The 26179-nt window shown below is 42.0% G+C and overlaps 1 protein-coding gene across 5 annotated transcripts in view; it reads left to right on the plus strand.

The window, feature by feature from the left end:
* CADPS2 (calcium dependent secretion activator 2) overlaps nucleotides 1-26179 on the plus strand; it is a 1072621-nt gene that overhangs the window by 532334 nt on the left and 514108 nt on the right. For all 5 annotated transcript variants that reach the window (XM_073619790.1, XM_073619788.1, XM_073619789.1 and 2 more), the window contains exon 15: nucleotides 15866-15929. In XM_073619790.1, coding sequence (XP_073475891.1) covers nucleotides 15866-15929 — 64 coding nt within the window. The remainder of the gene's footprint in view (nucleotides 1-15865; nucleotides 15930-26179) is intronic.

A 26179-nucleotide genomic window follows, 5' to 3' on the forward strand; every position in this document is an offset into this window, starting at 1 on the left:
AGGGAAAAAATCTGTGGATTTCTTTATCGTACATCATGGGACGCAGAGCAACCAGACTAATCCTTACTCAAAGGATTATGCAGCACCTACAGATGAATGGACACTGGCAAAAAAGACAGTCGTCTCCTATATAACCGCTACTAAACAGGAAGTACTTTAGTTTTTTGTCAGTGTCTGACGTTAATGGTCAGTGAAGTGCAGGTCTCTGCACAATTTCTACCAGATACCCAATGGTTCCAGCAGGGATCAAGAGATTGGTTTTATCTGGATCCATTCCTGTATCTGTATTGCTCAGATGAATTTTAACCAAGCCTCACAAGGATAGAAGAGCACAGGATATGGGGTTTGCCTGTATTGCGGCCTTTCGACACAGGACCTTGCATGTGCAGAACCATCCGATGTGATAAGCTGACGAGGAGTATCCAGAAGGGTGCTATACAGGTCCAGGGCAGTGGACCCTTGGAAAATTGGGGGATTGAGTCCCTGAGGGTCTTGGAAGACTGAATCCGTTCCGATGGGTGAATATTGCTTCCTTTTTTCTTGTTATGGGAGGATCCTGCAGCAAGATTGGTGAGTCTTCTTATAGCCTGCCATCTATTATTAGCTGCTGCCTATGTCCCTTTGTTAAATCCCCACAAGAGGGCAGTGTTGGTCCAGGGCTAGGGTCTGTCTTTATATTCCCTTATGGCACATATGTCAAACATAAGGCCCGCAGTCCGAATCTAGCCCGCCAAGCCTTGTCATGTGGCCTTTGCATCCAGTTTTGCAGCTGGAATGTGGTGGAACTCCATTCCATCACCTCTGGCTCTCACCCTTCACTCCTGCTTCTCGCTGTTACTTTTAAACACAGAAGCCTTTTGTGTTTACAAGGGACAGCTTTACTCTCAGTAACAGATCCCTGCACGCTCCCACAGCAGGGTACAGCAGGGGCAGATCTCCAGAATCTAAGAGAGAGAGAACGATCTTTCTGCAAAACCTGGCAGAGCTGCTTACACAGGGAGGTACTAGAGCCGAATACATGGGTAGTAGAGTTGTCTACACTGGGAGGTACTAGAGCTGACAACACAGTGCCGTATTAGAGCTGGGCCAGGTAGGAAAGAGTTGAGCTGCGAGGAACTTTGTGGGGAGGGGAGTTGGGGTTGCACACTGTGCATAACTTACCCCAAACCTTGCACTCTGTACGTAGCATCCTGAACTCTGCACTCTGTATGTAGTGCACCCCAGATACAACTGTCCCTTTTAAGGGAAGAGATACTGCTGATGTAGCCCACAATGAAATTGAGTTAAAGTCCCCTGCTCTATGGTGGTATGGTCTGTGAGGAAATCTTAAATTTCCTGCTAATAGTCTTTTTTCTGTCATACCTATGACGCACATGTGGCTCAAAGCAATGCACGAGTTGGTAATGACCAGAAGTGAAGCAGTGAGGCGGATACTGGCAGAGCGACAGCAGGCAAGTAGGTCGACATTTTTTTTCTTTTATCACAAGGACACAGGGCAGGCTCTGCATCCTTTTGGGAAGTCCTTCATTTATAGAACAGGAGTACACTCATTGGCACCTAGGTGAATTTGGTGGTAACTAGTTCACTGTGCTTATAACATGGGTATCCTCTCAGCTGTTAGGACATTGCTTATTTGTCAGGCCATATGTCTTCCAAAGGTCAGGGAGCTGGAAGCACAGAAGGGGAAGGACTTTCGAGTGACGGCGTCAGGTTCAGAAAACTCTAGATGTAGCCCCTCTGGTGCAGTTTCCAATAAGGGTCCATTGGTTTTAGAAGTATCTGAATCCATTCCCTTCTGGTACTGTGGCTGTTCCTGGAACATAGGTTTATGTGACAAAGGTAGGCTTTTCCTTTTCCCAAGCGGGTTTGGAGCACGAGCTCTCCAATATGCTCGCAAATTTGAAGTGAGAAGGTAAAAGGATGGTCCCCTTCATCGGTCTCTTCTCCATGGTTAGAGGGGAAATAATGTTCCAATCTTTAAGGATCCTACCAGTAAACACTTGAAAACCTTGTTCAAAGGTATACTTTGCCTGGATAGGGGCTGCTATGCAGCCAGCAGTAGCAGCTACTGTCATCTGCCTAAACCTCAAAAGTGGGAGCTGGGACAAGGTTTAGCAGATTTCTCTTGGGTTCTTTGTTTTTTTTGAGCATACTTTGAAGGATTCCATTTAGCAAATTTCATGCTGGGAATTTTTTCCATACACATGCACAAAAATGCTAAAAGGCTGGTCTGCAGAATTATCCTTCTAAGAAGTGGATCGTGGGATTTGCCTTTCATGGGGAATGCCTGTTTGGGCCAAATTTGGATAAGTATATCCATGAGATTTCAGGAGGAAAGAGTTCTCTTTTGTTTTTGCGTAAGAAGGGTAAGGGATTTAAGTGGGCACATGTGACTTCTACTTGTACTCCAGTCCTCTAAGCCAACTAAGTTGGATGCCAAGTCCTCTTTGCAATGAAGGGGCACCCACACTTTTGGGTGGGGGGACGTTTGCAGGCATTTGCGGAAGTGTAGTAGGGAAAGTAGGGGACAAATGGGTTCATTGTACTACTCACAGTTACAGGTTGAAATTCTGAGAATTTCTCCCTCTGCATTTTATGCTTTCAAATGTTTATATGGATTGGCAAAGAAAATTGTTGCTTTGTCAAGCTCTCAATTATCTGCTTTCGCAGGGTGAGATTGTGCCAGTTCCTCAGGGTTTATGATTTCACAGATTTTACTCGAATGTCCTATTGGTCCTGAAGACAGGGTGTTTGGTCGATATTGGACCTCAAGTGTCTCAACCAGTTTCTCCAGGTGCCGACGTTTCATATGGAGTCAGTGCATACTGTAATGGCCTTCTCCAGCTGGGAGGTGTTCCAATCTTCCCTCCTCACCAGAGGTTTTTAAGGTTTGCAGTAGTGGATTGACATTTTCAGTCTGTGGCCCTGCCATTCAGCCTGCCCACTGCACCCTTGGTATTCACAAAGGTCCTGGCTCCAATGTTAGGTTTCCTTCTAGTCCAAGGGATGTTTATTCTGAGATACCTAAACAATCTGCTGATTAAAGAGCAATCTGTGCATAATTTGGAGAGCAACGTATTTTGTATCACATTGCACACTCTGGAGAATTTTAGCTGGGTTCTCAACCTCCAAAAGTTTGGCTTTGATTCTCTGTTCTCTAGGCAAAGGTAATCCTGCCTCCAGAGAAGTGCGGTACATTAAGGAATCTGGTACGGGTCTCTGAAAATGCTGAGATACCCCTCAATTCATCTTTGCATGAGAATATTGTGGAAAATGGTTGCTGCGTTTGAGACTGCCTTTTGCACAGTTCCATCCCAGGCCTTTACAGCAGAATGTTCTGTTGACATGAGACAGGAGGGCTCAGTCGTTGCACTCCCGAATGTCTGTACACCTCAGCACGCTAACGTTCTTAGACTGGTGATTGCCTCCTCTAAGATTGTAGTCAGGAAAATCATTTCTCCCCATTTCCTAGAAGTTGCTTGACAACAGGTGCCAGCTAGATGGGTTGGGGAGGTTCTCTGGGTCATCTGCAGGTTCAAGGAATTCGGTCTTCACAAGAAAGGCTGTTATCAATATTCTGGAACTGCAAGTAATATGCCTAGCTCTTCTGCATTGGTTGAAGTTGTTGCAGGGACTCCTGTTGAGGGTTCAGTTGGAAAATGCCACGGCTGTGGCATGTATCAACCAATGGGGGACATCAGGCGTCAAATAGCCTAGGAGGAAAAGGAGAATCTCATCCTGGCCTGGATAGAATGCCATGTTTTTGCCCTGTCCACGGCCCACATTTCAGGAGAGGAAAATTGTCAGGTGGATTTCCTCAGCCGCAGGCAGTTTCGTCAGGGTCACAAGTGGTCTCTCCACCTGGAAGTGTTCAGAGTGCCCTCTTAATGGTGGGGCACACTAGACGTGGATCTCTTAGCTTCCAGATTCAATGCAAAGCTGGACAGGTTCCTGACCAGGGATCCCCAGGCATTTGCAGTGGATACCCTGATGGCACCTTGAGATTAGTTTTCCCTGATTTATGTCTTCACTCCAATACAGATTCTTTTGCACCTGTTAACACAGGTTTTGGGTGGTGGGAACACCAGTTATTCTGGTTGCTTCAAATTGGCCTAAGAGCATGTGATATGTTGACATAATGAACATGTTGGTGGGAGATCCTTGGCTTCTTCCATTTCAGCCATATTTGCTGACAGAGGGCCGATCTTCTAACTTTCGTTATGGTCACTAGCTTTAACGGCTTTGCTATTGATGCCAGAGTTTTAAAGGATAGGGGGTATCAGATTAACTCATTCCCACACATTTAAGGGCCAGGAAGACAACTTCTAGGAACATTTACCATAGGACCTGGATGTCGTATGTGGCCTGGTGTGAGACTATAAAGTTCCAGCCTTTCAAATATGTTGTGGGTGAAATTCTGGCTTTCCTCCAGTCTGGGGTTGATATGAGGCAGGCCTTGAGCATGATCAAGAAGCAGATTTTGGACTTGGCAGTTTTTTTTTCAAAGGCCAATTGCTGCACGTTCTTTAGTGTGTACTTTTGTTGCATACATGATTTTCCCATTAGGTTTCATTTATCCCCAAAGAATCTCAATCTGAAGTTGTCAGTTTTACAAAAAACACCTTTTGAGCAAATTTGGTATCTCTGTCAGTCATTTTGACATGGAAGGTGTTTTTGGTTTCTATCACTTCAGCAAGAAGGGTGTTAGAATTGGTGGCCCTTTCTTGTAAGGATTTGTTTCTGGTACTTAATCATGACAAAGTCCAACATGGCTGTTTTTGATGAATGTGGTTTCATCTTTTCATTTGAACCACTGCATCCCCCCCCCCCCCCCCCCCCAGGTCTCAGTCACCAGGAGACAAGGCCCCTTCACATGCTAGATGTGGTTGGGGCTCTCAAGATGTAGTTGAAACTGCCTACCACAATCAGGCAGTCGGATTTTCATTTTGTGCTTCATGAAGGACCACAGAAGGATCAGGCGGCTACTAAATTAACCATTTCCCGTTCGATTCAGCGGTTTATTTCTCATCCCTATGGTTTGAAAGGAAAGGTTCTAACGTTTCCAGTGACAGTTCATTCTACCAGAGGTGTTGGTCTGTCCTTCGTCAAGCATTTGTGGCTCAGGTCTGCAAGGTTGTAACCTGTTCTTAAGTTCATACCTTTAGAAGATTTTATTAGGGTGGATGTAAGGATGCTGCTTTTGGTCCCAGTTTTTTGCAGGCTGCTGTGTAGAATTCTTTTGGACCTGTTGGTCATTGCTGTGTCTCCATCCTGAGCATTGCTGTAGGATAGGATTATGGATTTATTAATCCTTACTGGATTTTTTTCCTTACCTGTAAAATCTGTTTCTTGGAGTACATTACAGGACATAGCAGGCCCTGCTCTCTACTTTGAGGTGTTTGACTTGGTACAAAACTGAGGTACTTCCTGTATGGGAGAGGTTATATGGGAGAGAACCACCTGTCTTTTTTGTCGGTGTCCAATCACCTGTAGGTGGCACATAACCATGTAAGTTTTAATATGGCTTCTCTGTGACCTGTGATGTAATCAAAGAAAATAATTTTACAGATAAGTACAAAAATCCAATTTTTGTCGTCTTTTAAACATATTTTCACTTCTATGCAGGAAAAGGTGATCCAGAAGCTCTCTGTGCTACACTGTGCCTACAATGAACTTAAAACAGGACTTTACCCATAACAATTTGATAACAAATAATGTTCTTTAACACAAGAACATACATGCCCCATTAATAATTATGCCACCCAAATTAGTGTGTGCTGTAATTTGCCTCCAGTGTTGCTCCTGTTTCTTTTTGTTTAAAGCGGAAGTTTGCTGAAAAAAATATTAAAAGCCAGCAGCTACAAATACTGCAGCTGCTGACTTTTAATATATGGACACGCTTACCTGTCTAGGGAGCCCGCGGTGTCGGCAGCCGAAGCCAATCCGTCCTTCGGCTCTCGGCTGCTGCCGCTGCCATCCTCGCTAAGGGAATAAGGAAGTGAAGCCGTGCAGCTTCATTTCCTGGTTCCCTACTGCGCATGCACGAGTCGCGATGGGTGTCCTCTCAGGTCCCTGCTGTATTCTGTGTCTCACAGAATACAGCGGGGGAGGACGGGGTAGGCGGCGGAAGTGGCGTAGGTCACCGCAATCACCGCGGTGATCTATGCCAGGAAGTGGGAGCAAATACCTGTATTAGACAGGTATCTGCTCCTTCCTCCCCCCTGAAAGGTGCCAAATGTGATACCGGAGGGGGGGAGGAATCCAAAAAGTGGAAGTTCCATTTTTGGGTGGAACTCCACTTTAAGGCTACTGTTATGTTGATGCCTAGAGCATTCACTTCCTTATTGGATACTCTCCCTCTCTCCTTGGTCTCAAAAATGATATGTCACTTTCTGTAATTAAAATATGTGCATTTCCAACCTTTATTATATACCTTGGCTCAGCTAAAGAGGCAGGCTGACAAAAGCTTTCCAACATAGGCAGCTGCCAAGGGAGAAAGGAGATAAAATAACACTATCCTTGCAAGTTTTACTATTTTGTGTCTCCCTGGAAGCAGACCTTGTTCTGTCACCTCTCCTGCTTTTCTTTTTTTCTCTCTCCCTAATCCGTGTTCCCTCATCATTCTTGTTTCCTGCCCCCACAGCAGAAGTAAATCTTTAGACTGTCCGCTGATTGGCCTTTAGTGACTCACTGATTATCGACACAGTGCCAAGAATAGAGAACAACTGAGGCTCTGCAGAGCAAGACGAGACAGTGCCTTACTGGATTTTAAACTGTACAGGCACTTATTTTTAATGTTTTACATAACTATATCTGCAAAAGGGGCCAGCATGATGTAATCTAGCAGGATTTAATTTTTTGACCAAAGTGCCTCTTTAATGATTAAAAATGGCTACATCTGCTATAGATTAAGTATTACACTGCAACAATAATCTATGTTCTGCATTAGCAATACACACTGTATCCTAGCATTTGTTTCTTGAAGAGAGACTATTTCAAATTTTCATTCTCCTCCAGTGGTGATGCTTCTTATTACCAGTTTTGAAAAATAGTGCAACCAAGCCAGTAGAAGAGTCTCACCAGAATTTTGTATATAGAATCTATTAACATTTAAACATTATTATAGCTACAAGCAACACTTTGTAACAATAAAATGCAGTTTAATCTATTCCAACTACATTCCAGAGAGGTTTTGTGGATACAGTTTCATAACGTTCTAAAGACTATTTTATAGTGTTTCACAATAAATCGTGTAGATAAAATAAGTAAGCAATACCCAAAAACATTATTCCAATGTCACTTTTTATTGAAAATACATTTTCTAGCCTTCACTCCTAATTGGTGGCCAGTGTGAATAATTGGTGCTGTGCATAATCCTAAATGAGATGGTGTTGAAAAAAGGGCTATGTTATTTACATCTAATATGATCCTAATAACACTTTAGTGTGTGCCCACTGGGACCTGTTTATCTGGGATTTTATGGGTAATCCCAGATCTATAACAATCATTTACAAACCGGATGGCTTGGTAGTTAAGGGGTGTAAACAAAGTGTGAAGTGCTCTGAAGATTATGTTCATTCTTTGAAAAATTACAGCTTGAATAATTCAAATTGAAAAAAAGATGTTGTAAGGTTTATTCAAACATGGATTACTGCTTAGAGAACTGAAAGCTACTTCATTATTCCTAATTAAAACCCACATTATATTATATTAATCTAATGAAACTAAGCTGTGCATAAAAGGATATTTTTCATTAGGGAAAGTTAATATTTTCTTTAAGTCTAATTCTTACAGCATACTGTACTGGTAGACTGTCCATTAATAAAATAAAATAAATGACCCGATGTCTTTTCTTCCTAAGTATAAAGCTATGATGTGACACACACAAACCCTAATGTTTATAGTGTCAAACTTATTTTCTGGGACCTTCCAGCCATTCACAAATGTGCATTCTATTAGAATTGATTGGTGCCAAGTAGTCTAGCTTGTTGTATACTTTGCAGCATATTGTGTTTTGACGAAAATCATTTTTCCTAATTTTTTTTTTCCTTATTATTTTACATATAAAAATTTAAATAATAAGAATGCCGCGCTAACAAAATCGTAACAATAAGCAGCAGCATACAGTGCGATCACACCAAGATTCAAAAATTATATAAAAAAGCTGCGCTAAAAATTGAAATAAAATCCATAACAAATGACATCAAAAGAAAAAGTGAGTCCTTCAAAAATATAAGCACCACCACCGTGCACCTATAGACAATAGTGCTATTCCACCGTAGCTGTTGATTCAGCTTACCAGATGGCAAGCTTAAAGAGGCAAGTGGCTATAGCCCAGCCAAGGCCTTTAAGCTTGCTGCCGCTCCCAATGTTCAAATGGCAGGGGGTAAATCTCCAGGCTCGCGGTGTCCACATATACACATGTTCCAATGGAAACCCCGATAGCTCAGAGGAAAGAGAGACTGGCCATAGTGTGATATCCTCCAAATATTTATTATAAAACATGTAGTCACTTACAAATAAAAATAGCAGAGTTGCGCATACGAAAGCCGGCCAGCATACAAAGTAAACGGAGCCCGTCCTCCTACTCCGAAAGCGTGGTGACGTCAGTGCGTTTTCGTTTCCTCCAATATTTGGAGGATATCACACTATGGCCAGACTCTCCATAATTCCATATAGCCCTTTATATTCCCAGCTACACCCCTACTCCCCATCATGAGAAAAACTGTTCAATACAGGGTATCCAAGGTTAATATGTCTATCATCTCTAATATTTAAACAAAGAATCTATCCTAGTGATTAGTACACCCCCTCACAATATGTAATCCACCAAAAGCCTAATTATCCATATATCAATATACCACCACCTATACAAAAAAAGGAGGGGTATATGGTGGGATGTGTGTGATGTTTTAACACCAAGTATAGGCAGACAGCAAGGAGCTTGAGCATGAGCCTGGTGTTTGTTTAGCAGCATCCATTTACAACTACCACAGTTCCCCGCCCCCAGATCACATGACTAAAACTGTTAACTGTTTCTTAACATGCAAAAGGAACTAGGCATAACAATTGAACTTGAAGTATAACATAAGGCCTACACATCATTACATCTTCCCTCTCAAGTATAAAACATTAAATATGAGACAAAGTCCCTCCATATTTTTGGTTTAATAGCTTGACCATAGCGGGAGAAAGTAACCGCTGGCTCATTATCCGTAGGATTGGTGTTCAGTTGAGAGTCACACCCAGCATTATCACATGCTGATACGTTTATGCTGTCCTCGGTATCCTCAGTAGACTCAATATCCGTGTTTAGGACTTCTGTGCCATCATGGGCTTGTTCTTTATCTCCATTGTCACCCGGTTCCTCTAATGATGTGTCTGGATGAAGATGACACCTGTTTCGTCTCAATTTCTGTCCACACTTGGTCTTGATTATATAGGATTTTGGTGAATTGGCTTCTTTTATAATTCAAGCAGGTTCCCATGTATCCCCAGTGTCGCACAGCTTGCCCAGCAGAAAGTGGACAAATTGATTTTGTAGGTTTATCAAAATACAGTTTTTGCCTTTTCATGTTTAAGATCCTCTGAGCTGTTACTCGATCCTGTGGAATAGACTGAGGCTGCAATTTCTGTGGTGCAATAGGCACTGTGGTCCTCAGTGTTCCACCCATTAGCAGGTGTGCAGGTGAGCATAAACCTTCAATAGGTGTTGCATGATAGTTTAACAGTTCTAGGTACACATGCTGCCCTGATGATTGCACTTTCAGTATAATGGATTTGGCTATGCCAACATACTTCTCTGCTAGACCATTGGCCTGTGGGTGATAGCGGCTTGTGGGTTTGTGCCTGATTCCCCATTCACGCAGGAAGCTCTGGAACTGAGAACATGAGAATTGTGGGCCATTATCAGACACAAGTTCTTCACACACTCCGTGTCTTGAAGGTATTGTTTTGAAGGCCCATATTACTGTTGATGCTTTTAAATTTCTCAGCTGCACTAGCTCAAAGTATTTTCTGTAGTAATCTACTACTATCAGGTAATGGTTGTCCTTAAAAATGAAAAATATCTGTAGCCAGTCTCTGCCATGCCCATGATGGAGCATTCCACGGTATAAGAGTTTTTTGCATTGTGTTTTTGAAATGTCTGCCAGGTTTCACACTTCTTCACAAGTGTCTCAATATCAAAGTCCAAATTAGGCCAGTAGACTATCTTCCATGCTCTGTGCTTACACAGAGTGATGCCCAAAAGTCCCTGGTGGATTTTTTTTTCAGTACTTCTGCCTGCTGTGACTTAGGAATGAGAATACAGACACCCATCAATATGACATCCGAATGAATGTATAGTTCATCTTTCACATGCCAGAATCCCTGTAGTTCAGGACACAACTTCTTTCGTTTTTCTGGCCAGCCATTGCACATGACACGAGTGAGTTTTTCTAGGACTTTATCCTGTTTGGTGTCTTGTCTTCTCCAGCCGTATATCCGATATTGGAATGTTCACTAGTTCTGTATGTACCTGTTCTTCCAACTCAGGCTCATCCCGTGCGTCATGCCCTTCTAGAAACACCCTAGACAGGGTATCTGCAATTGGAATTTCCTTTCCAGGCTTATACTTTGCTGTGAGATCATACTGCTGTAATTTCATAACCATCTGCTACAGACGTGGAGGTGTAGAAGCTAGTGAATTTTTGTAGGGTGTACAATGGCTTGTGGTCTGTTTCCACAACTACCGGGCGACCATATATGTACTGGTGAAATTTCTCACATCCATTCACAATAGCCAGCATCGCTTTCTCAATTTGGGCATAATTGGCTTGCGTTGTGGTCATTGCTCGTGAAGCATATGCCACAGCATGTTCTTGTTGAGTCAGTACAACACCTAACACAAACTGGGATGCATCCACTTGAAGTACAGTGTCTGTTTACGTCAAAATATTTCAGTATTGGCCCTGGATGTTTAGTGATCATTTTTTTCACTTCGTCGACAGTCTTTTCCATGTTTGCATCCCAATACCAAACAGCATCCTTCTGTAGCAGTGTACATAGCGGTGCTATCTGTTGATCAAGGCCCTGAGAGAATTTGGATAGATAGTTAAAAATGCCTAGTGATGTCTCCAGCTCCTTTCTGGAGATTGGGGCCTTAATGTTAAGAACTGCTGTAATCTTCTTTGGATCAGGCTTCAGGCCCTCTTTGGTTAGTACCCTCTGGGCCCACCATCCAAAGTCATTATGATCTTCACAAGTCCAATATCTTTACTTGTTCTGAGACCTGGCACGACTGGGGCTTGTGTTTCTATCACAAACAATTGTAAAACCTTTTCACATCCCTTGTATGAACATTTTGACAGCGACCCATTACTTTCAACTTTTCACCCCCATATCCCATTAGTTTTGGTAGGTCCTGAGTCTTAAAGGGGGATTCATTACTAATGGTTCCAGGTATTTCCAGGTATATGTGGCTTGGCACACAATTTACTTGTGCTCCTGTATCTATTTTGAATGTGATTGGAGTTTTGTTCGCCCCAATCTGTAATGTTACAGTTACTTTATCTGCAGACTGATGTGTTTTTTATCCTGCTGCAAGATATATTGGAGTGCAGTCAGTCTGACCCTGCATTGTCATCATTGTCTTCTATGGCATGTACAGAACATATTTTTTGACTTTCGTGTTTGTTGTGTTTGTTTCGGTTTGTGAAGACAGTTTACACACCCTGGCAAAATGTCCTCTTTTCTTGCATTCATTACATATCTGCCCCCTTGCCGGACAGACACTATTTTTATGGTGCATGTTTCCACAATATCCACACGCTGCTTGTGTGTTACTTGTCCCAGTGCCATAGGTGCCCTTTATTCCTTTGTGTGCTCTTTCTTGCCCATATCTGCTGCTGTGATTTTCTATAGCATTAATCTGGATTTGTGTTCCTTCCAGTACCTGCAGTTCCTTTCTTGACATTTCATATGCTCTGGCAATCCTTATGGCTTTCTCAAGATTTGTCTTCTTCCTGCAGCAGCTTTTCCTGAACTTCCTTAAACATCCTATCAGAATGCAGTCTTTTATCATATCTCTGGCATCATAGAAAGCACAGTCTTTGGCAAACAAGCGCAGCCATCACCCATTCATCCAGACTCCCCTCCACAGTGGTTCCTCTCATAATCTCATAAAACAGTTTCCTTTGCACTGTGGAGTTTCTCCTTGGGTTGCAGTATGCGTCAAACTTTGCAAACAGTACCTCTGTTTTCTTTTTGTCCTCTGCAGTAATCTCCCCACTTGCTTGCCAGGCTCGGCACACATCACGTCCTTTTTGTCCCACACATATCAGAAAGTGAGCTGCTTCCTGCTGATTGGTCCATTTGTCTGCATCTGGTCCTGCAAACACAAGTTCTTTCAGCCCCCTCCATTGTGACCAGTTTTCAGATACATTTCCTGATTCCAAATCCAGGGAAAGAATGTTCTTTGTGTTGCTCTTTGCTGCCATGACTCTTCTGACCCGACTTCTGGTACCATGTGATGTTTTAACACCAAGTATAGGCAGACAGCAAGGAGCTTGAGCATGAGCCTGGTGTTTATTCAGCAGCATCTATCTTACAACTACCACAGCTCCCTGCCCCCAGATCACATGACTAAAACTGATAACTGTTTCCTAACATGCAAAAGTAACTAGGCATAACAATTGAACTTGAAGTATAACATAAAGCCTACACATCATTACACATGGGAACTTCTATACACGTGTGCAAGGAGAGAAAGGCAATCCAGTGCCCCTTTACCTGATATGTCAAATCTAAGATCAAAAGATAGTCGATATGGTCCTGAAGTTATGGCTCAGCTGGTAATATGGGGAGGGATGAACCACTCAGTATCCCCCTTCCCTGTCAGTGTGATAGTGGAGCTCCTAGCTGTTACAGATCATCCAGATCTATAAATAGGGAGAAAGAGGGAGGTGGGCACCTGCATTGGGTGCTGCCCGATGGGCTGCACCCGTGTGTGTTAGCTCTCCACACATGTATGCAAGGAGAGAAAAGCAATCCAGTGCGCCACCACCTGATATGTCAAATCAGAAATTTGGTCTTCAGTACATACATTCACTAGATTTTATCAGGTGGATGTTCAGGCTCAAGAGGATAATGCGTTTGGCCACAGTGTGCTGCAAGCAGCAATATAGATCCCGATAATCTGATGGCAGTTGTGGTAAACAATGTCTCCCTCCCCTCAAGGGTATTGCTTTGGGATGTCCCGGTTAGTTATTATGGTTCTCTGTGCCCTGTGATGTACGATAAAGAAAATTTGGATTTTCCTACATTCACCTGTAAAATCCATTTCTTACATGCACATCACAAGTACATCACGGGACACAGAGGTCCCTCCCCTCTTGTCTGGGAAGTTTATTGCTTGCTACAAAACTGAGGTACTTCCTGTATGGGAGGGGTTAAATAGAGAGGAGACTTCCTGTGTTTTTGGTTTGCCAGTGTCTATTCACCTATAGGTGACCTATAACCCAGTTAGTTACTATGGCTGCTCTGCATTCTGTGATGTACTCCAAGAAATGGATTTTACAGGTAAGATTATAGGAAAATCCAGTTTTTGAGCCTAAACTCTATATCACTTATAAATTGGTTAAAAAGTAGGGGTCCCAACACTGAACCTTGGGGTACACAACTGATAACCTTAGACAATTCAGAAAGAATCATTAATCACTGCTCTGTGAATATGGTCTTTTGACAGTTTTCTATTCATTTACAAACTGAACTTTCTAAGCCTGTAGTCTTTAATTGCTTCCCGACCGCCCCATTAGGCCCCTTTCACACTGGGGCGGGGGGCGGTGTCGGTGGTAATTTAGCGCCGTTTTACCGTCATTTTAGCGGCGGTATTCATCCGCTAGCGGGACAGTTTTAATCCCCTCCAGCAGGAAAAAAAAGGGTTAAAACCGCTTGCAAAGCACCGCTGCAGCAGCGCTATGCCGGCAGAATAGCCGCACTCCCCCATTGATTTCAATAGATAGGAGCGGTGAAGGAGCGGTGTATACACCGCTCCTTTACAGCTCCAAAGATGCTGCTAGCAGGACTTTTTTCAGTGTCCTGCCAGAGCACCGCTCCAGTGTGAAAGCCCTCGGGGCTTTCACATTGGAGAGACAGCAGCAGCTGTTTCAGGGCGCTTTGCAGGCGCTATTTTTAGCACTGTAGCGCCCCAGTGTGAAAGGGGCCTAACAGATTTACTTCTACAGGGCAGCTGCTCTGTGAAAAAAAATTAGTTATATATACGTGACCGCACTTTCGGGTTTTGGACGCAAGAGCGTGCCGCCGCCGGCCTGCTCCTGCTGTGCTTTTTCACAGCGAAAGCTGATCAGCGGGTCCCGCACACACGGCGATCATTCGCCACACTGACAGAATGGCAGTATGCCTATGTAAAAAAGGCACACTGTCATTCTGTGAGTATAGAAGACATGGATCCTGTGTTTCTATGAAACAGAAACACCGATCCATGTCTCCCTGTAGTAAAAGCACCTCACGCAGTATAGTAAAACACTGGTCAGGCACAGTTAACCCTTTGATCACCCCTGATGTTTAACCCCTTCCCTGCCAGTGTCATTAGCACAGTGATCACTGTATTAGTGTCACTGGTCCTCAAAAAAGTGTCAGGTGTCCGATTTGTCTGCCGCAAAATCGCAGTCCCACTATAAGTCACTGATCACCACCATTACTAGTAAAAAATAAATAAAAATATCCCATAGTTTGTAGACGCTGTAACTTTTTGCACAAACCAATCAATATACGCTTATTGGGAATTTTTTTTTACCAAAAATAGGTAGCAGAATACAGTACATATTGGCCTAAATTGATAAAGAAATTAGATTTTTTTTTTATTATTTTATTGGAAACGTTTTAGAGCAGAAAGTAAATTTTTTTTTTTTTTTTTTCAAAATTGTCGGTTGTTTGTTTCTAGCACAAAAGAATAAAAAAGTGCAGAGGTGATCAAATACCACCAAAGGAAAGCTCTATTTGTGGGGGGAAAAAAGTACATAAATTTTATTTGGGTACAGTGTCGCACGACCACGCAATTTTCAGTTAAAGCAGTGAAGTGCTGTATCACAAAAAAGGGCCTGGTCAGGAAGGGGGGAAAACCTTCCGGAGGTGAAGTTGTTCGTGCTTCAGACAGTAAAGCAAGTCTATGCGAGGGCATATAAGCAGTGTGGGGGAACGGAACTATGTCAAACACTTTTACAAAAAAGTTAAGGCTGTGTTTGTGTAAGTAAATCCTCTACAATACATGCACATATCCCTGCAAAAAAAAAAAAAAAACACCTGTTGATGTGCCAGGAATGAATTCAGCTTTTCATTTCTTGCTGTGAGATGACAACACATCATTTCTGTTAATTGTATGTTATCAGTCCTGCCCAGTTATCATTTGCTAAATTACAGAATCCCTCTTGACTGTTATTTTCCACAACATAGGGGCTAATAGTCCAAGATAGGAAAAGGGAGGGTTAATTATTCTTCTTGAGATAACAGAGTGCGCACAGTACAGCTCTTACATTTCTGACAAAATCAACAGTTCTTTATTGCATTTACTGAACTGCTATAACAAAACACTTTCAGTGGTATAATTACCTGACCAAAAGGGAACAAATAAGAGTAGTTCATTGTTTGGGTTTACATACAATTTTTTAAGACCATTTCTGAGATCAGTGCTGTGTAAAACCAAACCTAAGAGCTTACGCAACTAGCACCACCTCCCCTTCAAACAGGGGATGGCACCAGTGTTCAGCATACATTTCCTCACAAAGGTATCTCCCACTTTCCTAATAAAAATGTAAAACATTGTCTGTGGCATATTTATATTTGAGTATTTTGTTTTTCTCTACAGGTACTGTTTTCCATTTGGAAGGCCAGAAGGAGCTTTGAAAGCCACATTGTCTCTCTTAGAGAGGGTATCTATTCACATTTTACCATTTCTATTTGCCAAGCACTGTATTTAGTCTTAAAAATGATTTAATTAAAAAAAAAATATTTCATATATATTCTGTAAAGAGCTGTATTTTTCAATGTATTTTTTTCACCTGTATCTTTAGATATGATTTATTTTCACCACTAAGAATTGCAGTGCAGGAGGGTTGAATATGTAAACCAAGGGTTAGGTTGACAATAAGGGCCAATGAATGTTATGCCCTGTACACACGACCGGTTTTGCCGTCGGAATAAACTCTGAAGGTTTTTCCGACGGAATTCCGCTCAAGCTGTCTTGCATACACACGGTCACACCAAATTCCAACCGTCAAGAACGCGGTGACGTACGACGGGACAACATGTACGACGTCTCGTACTTGCTTCAGAACATTCGTCATTTTTGGTACTTCAGAACAGCATACAAACTAGCGGTTTTCCAGATAGGAATTTGTTCCATCGGAAAAATATAGAACATGTTCTCTATCTAGGTCCGTCTGAATTTTTGACGTAAAAAGTCCGATGGGGCATACACACGGTCAGAATATACGATGAGAAGCTCCCAACTGACTTTTTCTGTGTGACCGTGTGTGCGGGGCATTAGGGTTACAGTGGCATGTTGGATTCACACCACTTCCATTGCATTTAGCATGCAGTGGCCAGTGCAAAATGCACTTGAGTTACAAACATTGACATCCTTTTTTAACACATTGCATTGATGTGTATTTTTTTTTAAAGAATTGCATTGATGTGCATCTTTATTATTTATAGCAGGATCCAGAATAAATTTTCTTCTCCCCTTAAAGTGGTTCTAAATCCTTAAGGTATTTACCTTAATGCATTGTATGCATTACTGCAGGTTCCCCCCTGCTTTCCCATTTTCTTACCTGGGCCCGATCCAGTGATATGTACAAGAGCAGCAGCCTTAACCGCTGTCTCCCTCCTCATTGGGCAGATTAATAGCCAAAGGCTCCCGCTGCTATCAAATGTTGTGATGTGGAGGGCGGGGCCAAGATGCCCGCTCTGTGTCAGTAGACGCAGACAGAACAGCCCAGGAGCAAGGCCGCACTTGTGCCTCATGAATAGCAGCTTTCTGTGGGGGCATTCTCCGAAGGGAAGGGGCCTAGAACGCCGGCAGGGGACCCCAGAAGAAGAGAATCGGGGCTGCTCTGTGTAAAAGCATTGCGCAGATCAGGTAAGTATGACATGTTTGTTATTTTAATAATTAAAAAAAAATGGTTTAACGTCACTTAAAAAAAAAAATGACACCTCTGGTCGGGAGCCGCTGTACTAACCATGTGAAGTTAGTTAAGTAATCTCTCCAGCTGAGCTGTTGCTTTCTGACAGGGGGACACCCCCCTCCCCCGCCGGAACACTTTGATCAGCGCTCTCAGCCAATGGCAGAGAGCGCTGGTCAGGAGTCGGTCAGCTGCATGTCTGACAGAAGCCAGCCAAACAGACCGACATACACACAGGAAGAATGTTGGCTGGTATTTTTTGTACTGGCAAATGTCTCTCAACATTCTGCCCGTGTGTATAGGGCTTTAGGAGAAAACATAAACAATTATCAGACTAGCAAACTGGGAGTGTTTGGTGCAGTCAGGTGTCATCTAAACATGAGGATTGTCTTCAGATCAGTTCAAAGTAGCTGGACTGTAAATGATCATTTTATTTACATGGATACCTTTTTGGGCTATTTTTGTCAGCAAAATATATCCCCTATAATTATTACAATACAGAAAACAAGCTTTATCCTAGCTACTGCCTAGCTATAATTATCAAAAGGCAGCATGTTGTAACAAAAGGACATTTCATTGTTTTAAAATACTTTTATCAACTTGATGTTGTTTTTACTTTATTGTACCATATACAGTTAATGAGTTTTTTCTAGGGTAAAAGTTAGCGTTCTTTAAACAACTGAAACTATGTATTCCATATTTCTGCGCAGTAATTAAAATATATGAGTACATCACAAAATGCATGATAGCTAATTGAATTAGGCTTCTTTATGTATAAGCAGATAAATTGTAAGTCTTACAATTCATTTAGCAGCAAAAATTCTGAACCAAAAGGGGTTTTCTGCTTTGAACAATAAAACAAAAATCCAATCCACTGCGGGGCAAGTGCATAACAGCAAGGTTCACCTTACACACACCCTCCTAGATAACACACATCAAAGTTCTGTACTTCCTAATCTACAATTCCCTCCCCCAGGAAAGCAGCTGTATAAGTATTCTATTAAGACTAAATTATACAACACTCAGAAAATACAGCATTCACAGCAAGATTCAATTAATGCATAACCCCCTCACTGCGTGTAAAAAAATTAAACTCGCATCAAATCAATAAAACAATACATATATAGTGATAAAACCACAATTTGATTCAGGAATTAAACAGTGCAAAATGATTTGCATAGAACCTTTCTCCGTGATTTTGATTAACAAAATTCATAAAAATCAAAAAGTTCATGACCATATAAGTGTCCATAAAAGCTGAAATGTGCAAACATATACACTTATAAAGTGTTGGTGCACTCCCAGTGGCTCAGGATCATTCACCAGATTTGTTTACCTCTACAAAATTGTCAAACAGAGTTGTGTAATAATGCTAGATGGGCAAGCAGTTGAACTGCTTCCTGGTTCCTTTATTATTCCCTTATGGATCCATTGTGTAAAACACAAAAAGGCGCAACTTTATAAGTAACTTTATAAGAATAGTAAGTTAGAAACAATGATACCCGCATGACAAGTGATTAAATCAGCACTCAGGATAAACAGCTTGCAGTAAATGTCTCTCAAACATGGCACTCCTGTATCACAAATGCAGTGCATGCAGACCCTTTTCCACACGTGTATCTGTGTTAGTGCCTATCCCCATCCAATGCTTTTTGTCACAGCAGACGACATATCGCAACATGACACTTTGTATGGCTCAAATCGCATCCGCTCCAAAATGGTGCAGGACCCTTTATTTTTTCCTCACCTAAATCGCATGGGTTTTCACACTGCACACTACTCTGAAACTAGAGGATCAACGGCTTGTGTCTGCCAGTGCTATACCCAATTTTGGGTTCTTTAGAGCCCTTAGATATACACACGCTCTTCTAAGTCTTCCACTAAGGAGACTGGAAACACTTTGACAAGATGTTTACACCCCCATCTGATTATATTATATTATATTCCCATTTGAAAAGGGACCTCTGTGGGTGTGGAAATGTCTCACCTTAAGGCTGGATTCACACCTATGCATTTTTAGTGCTTTTTGCATTTTGAAGATTTGCACTACAGTCCATTTAACATGGTTTTTAATGGAACACGTTCTGTAGTGCAAAATGCAAAACACAAAAAATGCATAGGTATGAATCCAGCCTAACAAAGCAACCACCATTCCAGTGGTAAGTGGTTTGGAAGCCCCCTCTATAGCTATATTCTCACTGGCAGATCCTCCTCTTCATCCTCTTAGCTGTGACTTTGTTCTGCCAAACTCTGGCTGACAGGCCAAATTAAAATGGATCTTGCCACTACTGTGGTTGATACCTTGGTCATAGAACGTTTGGATCAAAAATGATTGGTTTAAGCTATAGTTGTGACCGCCTGCTGGACCTTCCAGTCTCATCTTCCACAAAGGTCTGTCAGTACACAATATGGGCAACAGTTTTGTTAAAGTTTTGGACTGTGGAATCTGCTCTGCATGGCATTTGAGATGCAACGCCTATTCAGATCTACTCTGGATACCATTGTCATGGACACTAGTAATGGCAAGAACCTATTTCTTTCAGCCAAAGAAGCCTAAATCAGTCTCTGAAGGTTTGCGCCTCACTGGAGGTTAAAAAAAGAAGTTCTTGTTGAACCATTCGTGCAACCTCCAACCTAAAACAAGTTTGGCTTCCAGTCCACCAGGAAGGGGAAAGGCTCAAACTCTGCCAGACCCTTAGAAAAGACTTAGCATGAAGGTGGTCCCCCACTTTGCAAAGTCTTTCCAGACACTTGAACAGTTGCATTTCAGATGCTTGGGTGTATAAAACTAGAGTTTCACTCTCTGCCCCCTCCTTGGTTTCTCACTTCCAAACTTTCTTAGCCACTGCACAGATTAGCAGATCTCCAGGTAGCCCTCTCAAGTTTTCTAGATGAAGGTGTTGGCCTTCCCATGTGGCACTAAGGTGCTGGCCTCAGTACTAGACCTGCTGCACTCTCATGGCATCCCTATTGTGGGATATGTAGATTACTTCCTTTTAAGGGGACAGAAACTTAACACTGGGGTCGATGCAGGCTCTGTCAGACAATGTAATGCAGGCTATCCAGGCATCAAAGTGGTTCAGATAAATCATGAATGTTTAGAAATTAGTACTGTAACCATCTTTGTTTGAAAAATACGAGTCTAGTACTAGACATGGTTATTTTTATTTTTTTTTTTTAGTTTTAGTCAGATTGAAAAAAAAAAAAAAGGCACATGTCCATCTAGATCAACTAATAAATAAAAACGGCAAGGCCAAATTTTGTCTTCCCTTCAGGAGAAACTTCAGACTTTCTACTCCCAAACTCAAGCTCTTCGGTCCAGAAATTATCAAACACTCTACTTTTACATGGGAGTCCTGGTAGGCAGCCTCCTTTGAGGCAGTATCATTTGCTCAGTTTCACCTCAGAACCCTATGATGCAATATCCCATCTCAGTGGGGCAAGTTGGTTTGGTGCAGAGGACCATGTTGTCCCTGGTTTGGTGGCTCAAGAAGCTGGTTCTGGAATCAGGGAAATCCTTCTTCCTACCCATCTTTTGAAAGATCCTGGTGATTGATGTCAACCTGTTTTGCTGAGAGGGAATTCTGGGCATCCTTACGGTGCAGGGGGCATGTTTGTTAGAGGAATCCTGTCTCATGATCAACATCCTGGAGCTTTGGAAGATTTGCCTGCCCATTGGAGCATCCTGTTGAATCACCCAATTCAGATAAAAGTGGTTGTAAACCCTCACATATACCCAGTGAAGTGAGCAGCCTCAGGTGATACACAGAGATGGAACAAATCCCCCTACATAGGTGGTTTTACTTGTTTATCTGCAGTATTCTGCTCTCTACACCCTTTCAAAAGTGCAGATCCTGTTAATCTTTCTTCATCTGTCAGCAGCATAAAGGAGAGGACAGAGGGACTGCAGTTACTGTGGTGAGAGCTCATTGAAGGAAAGGAACACACCCCCCTTTCACACAGCAGAACTGTGTTGTGAATAGACAAGTTCCATTCTGAGCTTTCCGTCCTCTTCCCCCTCCCCCTCCCTCCTGACACAAATGTATCTAGTGTTGGGAAAACTTGTCAGAAGTGACTCATGCTGATAACAGAGGAACAAAGCACCAGAGAGAAACAAACCTTAGAGCTTTGGAGAGAGATAAGTAAACATTACAGATATATCTGCTTTGCTCAAATTCCAACCACTTTAAGTCAGATAATGCTGTTTACCATTGTCCAGTCCTCCTTTAGGTGGAGCCATATCCCAATGTTTTAAGACTTCCATGGACTCCAAGAAAAGGAATTTACAGTGTGTATAAAGGCCCTGTTTTTGTTATTTCATTTGATTTTGGCAGACTTCACTCAAGAAAGAGTAGCATTTACTGTCATGGCAGAGAAACGAAAAAACAATAAAACTGATCTCTGTAAAAATCAAGAAATATAATAATTCAAGGGACAAAATAGAAAATAAGCTTGGCAGAGTGTGCATCTGTTTTGTTTTGGAAGCCATAACACTTTTACCATGTAGACCATATAATTAAAGTACATAGTGGTTGGACATCTAGCATCGTTTGAAGAATCTCAAATTGTTAAGCCAGCATAAGATTTAAAAACACCATTAAAGGAGTTGTAAAGGCAGACGTTTTTTTTTATCCTAATGCATTCTATGCATTAAGATAAAAAACCTTCTGTGTGTAGCAAACCCCCCCCCCAGCACCCCCAATTGCCTACCTGAGCTCCATCTCTCTCCAGCGATGTCCACGATCCCCTCAGCCATCCAGTACACTCCTCCTGATTGGCTGAGACAGAGCAGCGGCGCTATTGGCTCCTGCGGCTGTCACAGTCAGTCAGCCAATCAGGGGAGAGAGGGGACGGGGCCAGGTCGGGGCTTTGTGTCTGAATGGATACACAGAGCTCTGACTCAGATTGGGTGCCCCCTGTAGCAAGCTGCTGGCTGGGGGGCACTCAAATGAGGGAGGGGCTAGGAACAGCAAAGAGGGACCTGAGAAGAGGAAGATCTGGGCTGCTCTGTGCAAAACCAACTGCACAGAGGAGGTAAGTATAACAGGTTTGTTTTTTTTTGTTTTTTTTTTAAACAAGCCTTAACAATCACTTTAAATATTCACCAGCAAATATTGTCTCTGCTTTTCTAGTTATAGGCAGATGGATACAGTCTTGCTTTTACATATTTCTTTAATATCATTTACTTTTTTTTTTTTTACTTTTTTTAAAGCAGTATTAAACTCAAAAGCCAACATTTTTTATATTGCAGCTTACCATTTCTTGGATAATGATGGCTGTATTAGTGTCCCCTTTTTTAGGCTTGCTTTCTTTTATTTTCATCTGGTGATCCAGCCAGTAAGTCTTCAGCAGAATGTACATGGGTGAGACAAACCACTTAACACTGGCGGGGGTGATTAAAATGATGAGCTTTTATTTATTCATGCAAAACATTTTTCCCAAAAGGAAAACAAATTGCTGTAACTGATTATAAGGTGTGAGCTGGAGTTTGGCTTCAATTTGTTAATGTATCTAAATCTGCTAATAAATTTAACACTACCCCCTCCCCAGACTGGCAATGCTGTTGTCCACTGTGCATTCTGTGCTCATTCATCCAGAGTTGTGTCTCACTAATACAGGAGGTGTATTGCTGGCCAAATCACCTGGTGAAAACAGAGGGAAACGGCCAAAGAAAATAAAACTGATGCAGCAACCACATCTAATGATTGGTAAACTGTAATAAAATACATTTTTGGTTTGGGGTCTAATACTGCAATGAGTTCTCAATATTTATAAATGAGACTTTTAGCACAGTTAAAACTAACCTTGAAATCACAATAAAATGCATTCTTTCTTTGCACGGGCTACGTCATGATCATTTTATTTACAATAAATAATTAAAGAGGAGATTAGTAATAATCCTTAAACGCCTTTGTGTTTATCTCCTGCTTTTTGGCTCTTTATGAAACAATAAAACATCATATATGACACAAAATAAAAATCTTGATACATCTAGATAAAAGATGCTCAGATTTTGCAGTAAAGTAAATTGGGCAAACCAGAAGCTCCATATTAAAAAGTTTATTTGTCTCTATTGAAGACAATATACAGCCTTGGCATATATTCTATTTCTTGTTACCAGGCTCTCATATCTTTAAGAAATACACTGTGACTGCCATTTCTGAGCCCTTTTAAATTTCTCGTTGCCTGCCTGTCATGCTGACCCCTCTTGTTTTAAACTATGCTCACATAACAAAAAAAATCTTTAACTCCATTCTACCTCCTGAGCAATTTCTTGCTTGTTTTTTAACCAGCCCACTACCAGCGAATGAGAGTGGCTTTATAACTTGTGATTGCTGTGACTTATCACAGCAATCACAAGTGTAAAGACTAGCTACAATTAGCAGCCAGTTGTCCCTTTTATTCTCTTAAACACAGAGATATCATGAAAGGGGAGAGCTATGTGATCTGATCTGACAGTCACAGTGCCCCAGAGCGTCCTTATACACACAGCCAGTACAATGCTTGATTAAAGCCAGTAGTAGTTTTCCAATTTTGCTGATTGGTGTTTCAGTGCTGGTATTGATGATCACAGCCAGCACCAGTGTTTCCAGTTTGCTGATTACTGCCAGTGTTTCCAGTTTTTGCTATTTGTAGTTTATTTTTGATGTTCTCTGAGAATTTTTCAAGCAGGATATGCATCTTTTTGGTGGTTGTTCCACTGAATTACTGGTTACTTCCTGGTCTTCAACAAAATGGCGTTTTTGGTATTTCCTGTGCCTTTGAGTATAGATATAATGGTGGCTGTCTTACTACCAATTTTTTGTGCACATCTTTGCACTGAACTGTTGTGCTTTCACCAATAAGTTTATATTGCTGATCCTATCATGGGACTGTACATCTACAGTTATATTTTTCACTATTTTGGTTTTTCATTGTTGATTTTCATTTAAGATTGGACATACAGTGCCTTGCAAAAGTATTCACGGAGGTTCACCTTCCAGCAGGATAATGACCCCAAATACACTGCTAAAGCAACACTTGCGTGGTTTAAATGTAAATGTGTTGGAGTGGCCTAGTCAAAACCCAGACCTCAATCCAATAGAAAATCAGTGGTTAGACTTAGAATGCTGTTCATAAGTGCAAACCATCCAACTTGAAGGAGCTGGCGCAGTTTTGCAAGGAGGAATGGGCAAAAATCCCAGTGGTAAAATGTGGCAAGCTCATAGAGACTTATCCAAAGCGACTTGGAGCTGTGATAGCCGCAAAAGGTGGCTCTACAGAGTGTTGATACAGTCAATACAGTACACTTACACCCCCTTCCTGCCCAGACCAATTTTCAGCTTTCAGAGCTCTCACAGTTTGAATGACAATTACTCAGTCATGCAACACTGTACCCATATGAAACTTGCGTCCTTTTTTCACACAAATAGAGCTTTCTTTTGGTGGTATTTAATCACTAGTGGGTTTTTTTATTTTTTGTGCTAGAAATAAAAAAAGACCGTAAATTGTGTGAAAAAAATGCCTTTTTCTTTGTTTCTGTCATAAAATTTTGCTAATTAGTAATTTTTCTTCATAAATTTTGGTCAAAATTTATACTGCTACATATCTTTGGTAAAAATAACCCAAATTAGTGTATATTATTTGGTCTTTGTGAAAGTTATAGGGTCTACAAACTATGGTGCTAATCAATGAAAATAATGACCCCTTTTTAGAAAGTAGACATTCCAAGGTATTAAGTAAGTAGCATGGTGAGTTTTTTTAAGTTGTAATTTTTTCCCACAATTCTTTGCAAAATGAAGATTATTATAATTTTTTTTTTCTACAAAATTGTCAAATTATCAAGTTATTTCTCACACACAGCATATTCATGCAGAACAACAAATTACACCCCAAAATACATCCTGCTACTCTTCCCGAGTATGGCGATACCACATGTGTGAGACTTTTACGCAGCCTGGCCACATACAGAAGCCCAACATTGAAGTAGCACCTTCAGGCGTTCTACGAGCATAAGTGAAACATCTCATTTCTCAACCACCTATTACACTTTTAAAGGCCCTGGAGCATCAGGACAATGTAAACGCCCACAAAATGACCCCATTTTGGAAAGCTAACACCCCAACGTATATTCTATGAGGCATGGACTTCAAATAGGTACTCGGGTACTCTGATGGGCTGGAGACAGGTACTTGGGTAACTTGATGAGCTGCAGACAGGTACTTGGGTACTCTGATGGGCTGGTGACAGGTACTTGGGTACTCCGATGGCCTGGTGACAGGTACTTGGGCACTCTGATGGGCTACAGATAGGCACTCGGGTCTGATGGGCTAATATTCGGGTACTCTGAAGGGCAGTGACAGGTACTCAGTACTCATATGGACTGTGACAGGTACTCATATGGACTGTGACAGGTACTCGGGTACTCATATGGACTGTGACAGCTACTCGGGTACTCAGATGGACTGTGACAGCTACTCGGGTACTCAGATGGACTGTGACAGCTACTCGGGTACTCAGATGGACTGTGACAGGTACTCGGGTACTCTGATGGACTGTGACAGGTACTCGGGTACTCTGATGGCCTGGTGACAGGTACTCGGGTACTCTGATGGGTTACAGATAGGCACTCGGGTCTGATGGGCTGGTATTCGGGTACTCTGAAGGGCAGTGACAGGTACTCGGTACTCATATGGAGTGTGACAGGTACTCATATGGACTGTGACAGGTACTCGGGTACTCATATGGACTGCGACAGGTACTCGGGTACTCTGATGGACTGTGACAGGTTCACAGCCGATCACGTGGTAAACAGCCGCCGGCCAATGACTGTTTACCAGCGTTGGTGAAGAACAGCATTCCTGGGAACACGCCGCCACCAATGTCCACGCTCGAGATCGCGCGCATGTGCCTTGCAAAATGGGGCAGCGGAGAGGCCTCAGTCAGATTCAGAGTACAAACCTGTAGAAAGGTGTTGGTACATTAAAGATCACCTTTGATTTAAAGGATGACGAGTTCCT

Source organism: Aquarana catesbeiana, linkage group LG03 (genome assembly GCF_042186555.1).
Source record: "Aquarana catesbeiana isolate 2022-GZ linkage group LG03, ASM4218655v1, whole genome shotgun sequence".
NCBI lineage: Eukaryota > Metazoa > Chordata > Amphibia > Anura > Ranidae > Aquarana > Aquarana catesbeiana.